Source organism: Schistocerca nitens, chromosome 4 (genome assembly GCF_023898315.1).
Source record: "Schistocerca nitens isolate TAMUIC-IGC-003100 chromosome 4, iqSchNite1.1, whole genome shotgun sequence".
In the NCBI taxonomy this organism is placed as follows: domain Eukaryota; kingdom Metazoa; phylum Arthropoda; class Insecta; order Orthoptera; family Acrididae; genus Schistocerca; species Schistocerca nitens.
Window position 1 is genome coordinate 945,197,539 of NC_064617.1, and position 11,260 is coordinate 945,208,798.

The following is an 11,260-nucleotide window of genomic DNA, read 5'->3' on the forward strand; positions in this document are numbered from 1 at the left end:
GTATTAGAGTCGTATCTTTTAATTGGAAAATGTAAGAAAAATTTATTAATTAAATATAAAAATCAACACAAAGTGTTTTTTTATTATTTGAATTTTACTTTCATAGAACAGACTCAATTCCATAAATCGGCATACATGTATCATTAGTGTTTACAGGTCTTTCAAGACTTTAAAAAATTCTGGTCGTGGTCGTAATACGTTTACTGAGGCGACGATGGAGGACGTTGAATGTTGGGTGTCTGCTATAGTTCTCTCAAGGAAGGAGTGTCGTCTGTGAAATTCTACGTCTGCGTCACGCTACAAAATATAGGAGTCGGTCACAGATTCCACAATTGGCACTTTGTGGAATGTCGTGACAGTTACACAAACATGATAAGCGCACTGAAAAATTCGCTACTTCATGTTTCGGAAAGAAAAAATGGGTTATCTACTTTTCTGAGAGATATCTGTGATTTGGACTGACTATGTGCCTCAGTCTCTGACGCAGAGTTTAACTCTAGTGTTATTTTTGATAACAGTAGTGATTGTTTGAAATCTGATGGCAATCACTTCAAGTGTTATTTCATTGGGATGCTTGCAGATCTTCAGAATGGTCTGTTGATATTACTCAAACCCTTGTCATGGATCAAATGCTGCACACAGAAATTTCACATAACTACTAACTTCGTGTCACCAGCAGTTGCTTTCCTTCTCTCCACAAAAGGCTACACATAGTTCTCTCCAGGGACATCCCTTACCCGCCTTTGATATGAACCAGAAAATTGTATGCAACGTTTGGAAAACATTCAAATTTCAAGCAGAATCATAGAACGTAACATTTCCTACGGGTGAGCTAACACTTCAAAACAGCACAAAATATAATAAACATAGTAAATAAAATTTAATAAAAATAATAAATGGCTACGAAAGTAAAGCTGACCCAGAAAAGTATTTCTTGTTAAGGTGCATGAAATGTTTCCGGACCAGTTTTAGTTCGATGCCCGTGTATAACTTACCCCTGATAAATACCAGCTGGTAATAACTAAGAGGAAATATGTTAGAAGCAAAGAGCTCTCATTCTCGACACTCGCTGACAGGAACAGCTGGCTCCCGTCAGAACCAATCATCACAAGTTACACAAGACTTTAACTTCTTTCCCCATACCAACATACCAGACAATACCTTTAAGTAAAAAGCAATCTCATGAGGATAATAGTATCCATTCTTTCTTGGTCCTATTGCTCTCATTATCCTCAAGCAGTCCAATCGACCATGATACCCAGGAGGGATCGAGTGGGGTCAACACTTTTAACCTGGAGCACCTCCTGATGTATCCACCGAGGCGCGGTACTCGATCGCTGAACACGGTCCCCTCTGCCGCTCATGAGAACACCGTCGTTCCTCCTCCAGGCATCGCTGCACTGCCAAAGTGACCACCTGCCCGTCTCCCTGCTGAACACCCAGCAACCAAAATGTTGCCGTAGTAACGGCTCAGTTTCCACTTCATCGAATAAACATTTCACCCAGTCTGAATGTAACTGTCAACACTGCGCAGGAGTCCAGGAAATACATCACGGTGTAATACAAGTACTAGAGAAAGTTAATACACCAAGATCTGGGAGCGGCACAATAAAATAAGACTTAAAGTGACTGCCATCAAATTTCAAGCAGCCACTACTGTTCATAAAAATAGTGATAGGTCTTAATTACACACTGAGCATCTTACTGGATCCAAACACAATTTATAAATCGTAATTCACAGAAGCTTAGACAACATATTTTGCTTTCTGGACCATGACTAAGCAAATTTTCAGGGAGCTTATCACGTATTTGCAGCTGTCCTGAAATTCCACTCCGGGAGGACCTCTTCCCAAATTTCCGTAGGTTATAGCTGGAGCATAATTTCACTCTTTGATTCAAACAGCTATTGACAAGACGCAACAATGAGTGTAATCCATAGTGTTCTTCGGAAACACAAATGCCCTCCATTGAAGTTAAAATGTTATCCTTCCTGCATCTACAACGGGAACGAACCACATATGGCTTACTTTCAAAATTACTTTCAATCCCTACTAACGACACGTTGAAGTATACGAGCTGTGTATACATTTTGACACAAAAGAAACAGGAACTGTACAGTTGATGTTGTCTTTTTGTGGAAAAACCTTTCCGCAGCTAAACGTGGCATCTGAGCCCTTACAAATCACCAACAGCAAAGTTTATTAATTAATTAACGAACTATCGTAACATCGTCTAGTTATTTTCGACAGAGAAGTTCTCCTTGATATAAAACTCTCATATTTTTGCCAATTATATTCCAGCTGCCGGCCGTGGTGGACGAGCGGTTCTAGGCGCTACAGTCTGGAACCGCGCGACCGCTACGGTCGCAGGTTCGAATCCTGTCTCGGGCAGGTTAGTTAGGTTAAAGTAGTTCTAAGTTCTAGGGGACTGACGACCTCAGAAGTTAAGTCCCAAAGTGCTCAGAGTAATTTTTGAACATTCCAGTTCATCTAGTTTCAAGTGATAATATGTCGTCATGTATTAACATTAGTATTTATAAATGAAGTAACTATAACTATACTACAGAATGGTAAGCGTAAGAACTACGTGTGGGCCTTGACGTTGGACAGCTTCAGCAGCTCGAAAACTGAATAAGATGTAGGTAACAAATTTAAATTAATTCACAAATTTTAATGAAGAGACAACTCGTGATATCTCTACTGAAAAACTCAGTTTAGTAAGTTAGCACAGCAGGCGGAACAAATCGGCAGCAACGAGACAACGCCCAATGCAGTACCTCCAACAAGGCCACTGCACGAGGTCGTCTGCTGGACAAGCCGTGTATATAAACCCATCTGGACCACAACAGAGGCACATTTCAGCAGCAGCAGTAGCAGCAGCGGCAACTCTCCCAGCCATGAACACCCTGGTACGTAGAACCCCTGCCGTCTAAACACTTACTGCTTCAATTGACAGTAGATGTTCCATGGTATGAGACTGACATGAAAACATATCATCATTTTACATCATTTTCTGAATTTCAGATCGTCCTGAGCGCCATCCTGGCCGTCGCCGTGGCTAAGCCCGGCTACCTGCGCGCCGCCCCCGCCGCAGTCGCTGCCCCCGCCGCGTACGCCGCCCCCGCTGTGGTGGCCGCCCCCGTGCACGCCGGCTACGCCGCCTACGGCCCCGCACCCGTCGCCGTGCGCTCCGACGGCTACCTGCTGGACACCCCTGCCGTCGCCGCCACCAGGGCCGCCCACCTGACCGCCGTCGCCCAGACTCAGGCCCGTGACGCCGTCATCAACGGCGCCGCTCTCGCCTACGCCGCCCGCGCTTACGCCGCCCCCGCTGTGGCGTATGCCGCCCCCGCGCCTCTAGCCTATGCTGCCCCCGGTGCTCTTGCCGCCGCCGCCCACCTCCACGCTAAGGCTGCTCTCCTGGGCTGAATGTCTACTCCTACTTTAAAATGGTTATAAATTTTAAAAAAATAATACAAATTTGTTTTTTTTTTTGTTTCTCCTATTTCACTATATTCCGTAAATTCTTCTAACACTGCTTAAAACAATGAACACACCAGTCACTGATTTCTCAAACATATTTATTTACAATACAAAGGAAGCTTTGTGAAATATCGTTCCATATTTCAGCTGACGATCAGCACCATGCATTTCTAGGATATCCATGACGGCAGCTAAGTTCGCTGCAGGTATCTCAGCGATGCTTTACCGGTGCTCGTTATGTGCATTTAGGAGATAAGTGCAGGAAATGATCTGTCAGATGCCTACGACGCTTGAGTGCAAGGCTGTCCACGTTCATAACGGAGATTTTCTCCAATATTGTTATTGCATAAATTTAATTTTTCTATAACTGTATCCTACACCAGTCCAGAAAATGAGTAACGCGAAGAACGCCGTAAAATAAGTGATATAGGGCCTACAAAAAAATTCCTGTATAAACGAAAACAGAGAATTTATCGCAGTGCCTGTTAGAAGCCGACAGGCACAACGCGCGTTAGTACCAAAAATTCACACTCACGGATCTCAAGGCATAATTTTGTTAACTACACCAAGATAAACGAATAGATAGATCTGCAGAACTTTGATAGTTGCTGAGTTTTATAATGTACGTTAAAGCTCTTTCTCCTAATAGCTGCAAGGTTTTGTGTATTTCTGATGCAAAAAAAAAAAAAAAAATTCTGCTGTTATTGTTTTTCCTTCATACAAATAAATTTATTCAATTCAGGTGCCACAGCCAATAATTCTTCGTAGACAATTCCGTTTTCCCCCTTGTCTGTCAAATAACCAAGGTTATTTACATCACCGTCAACTGATTTGGCATGACATGTGGTTCTGAGCACTATGGGACTCAACTGCTGAGGTCATTAGTCCCCTAGAACTTAGAACTAGTTAAACCTAACTAACCTAAGGACATCACAAACATCAATGCCCGAGGCAGGATTCGAACCTGCGACCGTAGCGGTCTTGCGGTTCCAGACTGCAGCGCCTTTAACCGCACGGCCACTTCGGCCGGCGTCAACTGATTTCGGCCATCAGCTGTTTACAAGTGAATACTCGTATATTGTAAAAGATCAGCGATAACAACATTCTATGCTTTTCGACACTGTAAAATAACTATTGCCGTAGTGACATATGAACAAAAAAAGAAAACTCACTACACTATTCCCCGACACTAGTAACCGCCGAAATCAGCTGATGGTCATGTAAATAACAGTGATTATAACACAGCCAATGTGGATAATAGAATTGCTCTTCTTTCATAACACTTCAGTCCATTCCACACGCAAACTTGCCGCCATTGCACTTTCACCACCATTCGACCGTCCCAAAACATGTCTCAAAACCAGATAGTCAGTGAAGTTAAGAAGAACGACCCTGAAATTTTGAATGAAATGTGAACGATTTGAATAGAAACATGTGTTATTTTTTGTAATAATCACAGGTTTATGGCCTTAAGTGTGATTCATTGGCATAAGAATTAAAATATTAAGAAAAACATAAGATTCATTTTGTATGCAACGAAAAGGATACATATTGTCACGATCAGAATAAAGATTTGTTCTGACATGTGAGCTTTACCGGTCCTTGCCTCGAAAAAGTTTTTATTCTTTTTGTCAGTCGACAGGAAACTGGCAAACATTAGTAGTGCAGAGAAAGTATACCTACATCTAGTACATGGACAAGGACAATGGAAAGCATTTTTCTGTTGTCTTCACATTCTCCAGACAGAGACTTCACTAAGAAAGAAGACTGTATGTGATATCACGTATCTAAACCACCCTGCCAGTGTTCCACAGTTGGCAAGAGAAGTGCAAATGTCTGTCTGAAGCTGGTAGCGGTCGTGAGGGATCCATGGATCCAATGGATCACGTCTGCTGAGCCACGCTTCTAGCGGCTCTGGGCTACGATATCCCTCTAACACCACAATACAGGAAGGCCATCTAGTAGAGGCTCCAACACCATAGTTCATGCTTTGTACATCGAGAGTCTTCCTAGTTGACACTGATGAGCTGGGCTCTGTCTGTTGCTACAGTCTTCGTTGTTTGCAGGAATACAGGTTAAGTCAATCTTCTGTCTGCTCTGTTACTTATTCACTAACTTTCCTACAACGACAAATGTCACACCACCTCATAACCCACCTCTCTTTACCGTTGGGTATGAAGTCGTTCACAACACTGGGCAGGATTACTCCTATATTCTATCAAAATGCCCACATTGTAAAACTGTTAGCATCCTTACAGTGACCTTTTTATAGATCAGCTTACGAGTAAGAAAAGTTGATGGGCTGTCCACGAACACATCATGGCGAATCAGCATCTGCAATCAACTAGACACAATGAGAAACTTAATGCCTGACTGGCAGCTAAAAGACTCGATTAACTTTAGGGCTCTGTGACCAACTAATTGACACCGGGCTTAGTTTTAGAAGCACTCAGATTTGAGGCGACACTGCTGCTACCATAGCTTTGAGGAAGTTTAACACTGTTCACGAGTCTCGCCAAACTCTTCAAACCTGGCAGAAAAGTGTACTGTCATTATGATTATCTCCCGGGTTCCCGGGTTCGATTCCCGGCGGGGTCAGGGATTTTCTCTGCCTCGTGATGGCTGGGTGTTGTGTGCTGTCCTTAGGTTAGTTAGGTTAAAGTAGTTCTAAGTTCTAGGGGACTGATGACCATAGATGTTAAGTCCCATAGTGCTCAGAGCCATTTGACCCATTTTTTATGATTATCTGAGAACATTAAACATGCTACCTACAGTCCCGATTTCTATTTTTTCGTACACTGAAGAAAGTCATTTGTGATCGTCGATTTGCTTTGGAGGAAAGGGGGCACGCCTGTATACAACCATAGTTGCGTAGGAAAGCGCAAACATTTTGCCATGAAGGCACTGACCGCGTCTTCTTGCAGTGGAATAATTTTTTAACAGTTACAGCGTTTACCTTTGAAGTAAAAACAGTTTACATACTTTCTCCTTCTGTTTCCTGTTCATTTTACTGCACTTGCAGATGTAGAATATACCTGACATACGCAGTTTTTACGATGTAAAGTAAGATGAATAATTTTTTGGAGATCGCTGAATGTTATTACAAGTCTGGTACAGAGCTATCCATCTTATTTTACAGGTGTGACTGAGTTCTTTCGCTAAAACTGTTGAATTTTTACAGCTTGTCACTAATCAAGCTCTATTTTCAATACCTTCAGTCTATAACTAAATATTTATTAAAGTTTTATTTTTATTTATGGAGCTGAAGGTATCTCCATTGAGTTCTCGGAAAGTACCATTTCCAAAGAATCCAGACTATGCGCCTGATTTCTAAAGGAGGAAGTGGTACTGCGGTCTCTGATCTCCCTTCCGCACCCTAATTCTGGACCCGAAGAATTGGATGTGCGAGGACATGTGACCGTTTCACCCTCCAGTTCCAGCATTTCCGCACGCAGCTATCGCCCTATGTGACGTCACCCGCTCAGCAGCGAGTCATATCATTACTATAGAGCAACGCACATCTGTTCCAGGAGTTAGGCAACTCATGACGAAGAAGGTGGCCTATATCCGCGACAGTCCGAGTTTCAACCGATAGATGACGTTGCTTGACAAACGAGTCAATCTTACGATCATTACCGTTTCTGTCAGAAAGAAGTGGAATAATATTTACTAATATAGCCTGTGGTCAAAATTCGACGAATTGTGTTTATAAGATAATGCAAGACAAACTTTTTAAGCAATTAACTGGAATTTATTCGTCTGCGGGTCCCTTGTTCTTAACTGAACACTGAGCTCCAAATGTAAGTCGACAGCATGCATATTGCGACATAGTTATACTATTTCTAGGCACTGTCGCAGTGGACGTATATCCCTCCAAAACCCAGGCGATCATTGTAGGCAAAACCACCCCTTCCTTCCGCCTCCTTGATTTCTACATCACCATCTATGGCCGTCCTATCGCCCTCACTCCCACCCTTAAGTACCTTGGCGTCACCCTCGACCGTCGCCTCTCCTGGACTCCCCACCTCCGGACAATCCAAGCCAAGGCACGCTCCTGACTCAGTCTCCTCAAGCTCCTCTCTGGTCGTACGTGGGGTCTGGACCTCTCCAACATCCTCCACAGCTATAAATCCCTCATCCGCCCTCTCCTTTGTTATGCCCATCGGGCTTGGGTCTCCGCCCCCCCTACCTTTTATATATCCCTCCAAATCCTTGAACGCCATGCTCTCCGCCTCGCCTATCACATCCCCCCCCCTCCCCTACGCGGATCCTGTACGATCTCATGCCCTTCCCCCACCTCCTTCTTTTCCTTGATAGGATACGGATCCTGTACACCTGCCGTCAACTCGATCCTCCTCACCCGCTCATCTCCCCGATCCTCTCTCACCCCTGCCCGCTGCCGCGCCTGTATTCCCACGTCCCACCCGGTCTCCATCTCTCCACCCTCCTTACCCTCTCCCAAGGTGGCTTCCGCCAGTTCCCCCTCCCTGATGATGTCCTCCTCCCCTCCATCTACCCCTCCTATCAACTTTGACCCTGCCCCCCCACTTCGTGTGTCCTTTCCTTTAGGCACCCTCCCTCACTTCTCTTTCCATTTCCCCTGTCCCCTCCCTCCGCCCCTCTTCCCCCGGGGTTCCCATCTCCCTTCCCCTCTCCCCCTATCTCCTATGCCCCTGGCATCCCTGCTCTCCCCTCTCCCTCTCACACTCCTCTTCCTCCTCCTCCTCTCTTGGCAGGTCCCCGGACTCGCACACGCTCAGTGAACATTCGCGCGCCGGAGATCATCGCCATCAGTGTCTCGTGTGTGTGCCTTCGTCTGCGTTTAGTGTTCTTTCGTCGTCACTCCTCAACTGTTCACGTGTGCCGTCGCCATTGTCCGTCTTCTGTGCGCCGTGTCAATAAGTGTTAGTGTTTTTTTTCGTCCAGTGTGAACGGCTTCATGTTTATTGTTTTTGTATCTACTTTTTTTGCCCACCATTTTTTTTGTATTGTCTGTGTCACCTATATATCTTATTATTGTACCCCTTAAGGCTGAAGAGCAGCGTATTATGCTGCTGCCAGCCCGCCTTGTATGAGGTGCTTAAAATTACAATAAAGAAAAAAAAGTGGACGTATTTGGTGCATTATGGAACATTCAATATTCCACCCAGGATCTCCATTATGAAATAATAAGGGATGTGCTAATGGATCCAGTGACGAATCTACAACCGAGATGTTATCGAGTGTACCATAGTTTCTTATAAAAAACACCGTATTTGTTTCGCATGGTAGCTCGCAATCAGTTGAGGTAAAAATAGAGGCCACATCAGTTTGAATTGCGTCATTGTAATATCAGAGGTATAAACTTTTATTAACCATATAACCAAACAAATTTCTCTATTTTCATTTTCGACTCTTTCATCGCAGTGAAAGAGCGCACAAAACGATCATCGCATCCTAATTCAGTAGGAGATCCATGCAATACATTGTTGTTATTATTTTCATTCAATTTAAAACGAAAAGCAGTTTCGGCGTCATAAAAATATGATACTGCATAACATGACAAACGACCACACATAGAAGTTATTGGGCCTGACCTATGACAGAAATGTAATAAAATCAGGTCTGAAACTTTGGCATCGGAACTGACCATATAGCAAATACTGATTATAGTTACAAACACTACTGAAATAAAACTTTGATTTTTCTTGGAACCTTAGGTCGTTTGAAGTGCGTCTTTGATAAAGTGCGTTGAAAAATAAATTTTATGTTAACATCTACAAACTAACTTTTGCTGTATGACTCCAAAATGTGAATGCTGTTGTATCATGTACAGTAACAAAATCTGTAATGTAAAACAAACCGCAATTGTAATTGTCAAAATTTTGTGGTATTACCTTCAGTGCCATTTTAAATGTAAACTTAAATAAAACATTATAATTATGAACGTTGTAGCGTTGCAGCTATTACACGACTGCAGACTTTTGCAGTAAGTTACGTTATGGAAAGCTGTTTTGGAAGCCTGCAGAATACTAGCATTCGGCGGCGGCCGACTTGTGGCCTGCCGTATGCGTCATAGCCACACCTGTTGCTAAAGCGGACCGTGAGAATGCTCACTGTGGCGCGTGCTAGAAACACTTATTCACCTCACCTAGGAAACTAAATACCTACGTTAAATATTATCTGTTTTATTCGAACTTTTTTACATTACCTTTTGTTATTCAGACGAACTTTGTGTCGAAATATGATACCTCTACCTATAATAGTTTCGGAGATATAAAAAACCCTTTAGAAAAATACTTAACTGACACTTAAGAAAGTATATTCAGATAGGAACAATAACAGTTTGTATTTGCTTTGTTATTTGAAAACAGTAATAGCACTGTCAGTTTGCCAATTTACTTTATAAAGATTTTCGATTTTAAACTTTCGATAATTTTTCTTTCGTAATGAAAATTACAGTTTAAAAGTTAATATTTATATTTTGTTTTAGGGTGAGAATAAATAAGAGTGAATGTGTGTATGTGGGACATACGTCAAATTTCCATCCTATATGGTATTACTCCTTATGTGACTAGCAAGTGTTACGCCACCAGGGTGTCATGAAAACTGTAAATCCCCCTAATTGGCGGATGACGTATGTCTACGAGTGTTTGCTTTTGTAATAAGGCAGCCAGAAAGTTAATAAGAGGATAATCAGTTATAAAGTATATTTCAAGTTTAGTTTTCTCTTAGTTATCGTTTGGTTTGGTTTGGTGGAACATTTTGTTAATATTTGCAGCGTGAAATGACGTAAATACATCTGCAAATGGTGATTGAAGTAAAACAATTTAAGCGCAAATATAATCTTGAAAGCTTGATCTCACTGGCTGTTCGTTTTGATCAACCAATCAGAGTAAAGTTTTTCCCGCGCATTGGAATGAGTTCCCTGAAAGCAACGGCATTGGGGAGTCGTGGGCAGCCGGACGCGATGGCCGCCGGTTCTAGGCGCTACAGTCTGGAACCGCGAGACCGTTACGGTTGCAGGTTCAAATCCTGCCTCGGGCATGGATGTTTGTAATGTCCGTAGCTTAGTTATGTTTAAGTGGTTCTAAGTTCTAGGGGACTGATGACCTCAGAAGTTAAGTCCCATAGTGCTCAGAGCCATTTGAACCGTTTTTGAGTCGAGGACTAGCTGCCGGACGAGAAGGTCATGTTAGACGTGTCCGAAAAAGTTATTTGTAAAATGAAGAAGCGACTTTTATTTCGCAATCGGTGTATATCGCCGTGCAAGCAGATTCATTTATGGACAGTTCTGTGGAGTTTGGGAGATTTTAGAGTGTTTGTTGAAGAGAAAACTGCGTGTGAATCTATCGGCCTTTGTGAAGAATTCTGCGTGGCTTGTTCAGTATGCATTTACAGAACATTTTCTGGCGAGCATCTTCCTTTGAAGAAGCCACTGAAAAGGACTGAGCGTGAAACTCATTTCGTAGCAGAATATGGACTGTATTAATCTCGTAATTATTTAGTTACCTGAGTTTAGCGGACTATGCAATTGTAAGTTTGGACGATGGTTTTCTTCAACACTGCTTTTAACATCGTCTACATAGTACCCACGAATGCAGAGCAACGGATGGTGAACGAGCGCTGTACTGAGGAAGGTGTACATCAATTTGCAGCTTGTTTCACTCAGTGCTAGCGAACATATTAACACCATTCCGCCGCACTGCCCATGTTCCGGTCTATTAATTTCTCCTAGCAAGAATTTTGCCTTTCTAGCTCTGCATCTTTCCCTCCGACCCGTTAGCGTTCTCCTTCTC

The 11,260-nt window shown here is 42.9% G+C and overlaps 1 protein-coding gene across 1 annotated transcript; it reads left to right on the forward strand.

Annotated features, from left to right (window-relative positions):
* The first annotated feature begins 2,858 nt into the window (after positions 1–2,858).
* On the forward strand, positions 2,859–3,488 carry LOC126253603 (cuticle protein 16.5-like). The gene is made up of 2 exons (XM_049955053.1): positions 2,859–2,908; positions 3,024–3,488. Exons 1-2 carry the CDS (start codon positions 2,897–2,899, stop codon positions 3,426–3,428), a joined length of 417 nt encoding a protein of 138 aa, XP_049811010.1. The 5' UTR covers positions 2,859–2,896; the 3' UTR covers positions 3,429–3,488.
* The last annotated feature ends 7,772 nt before the right edge of the window (positions 3,489–11,260 follow it).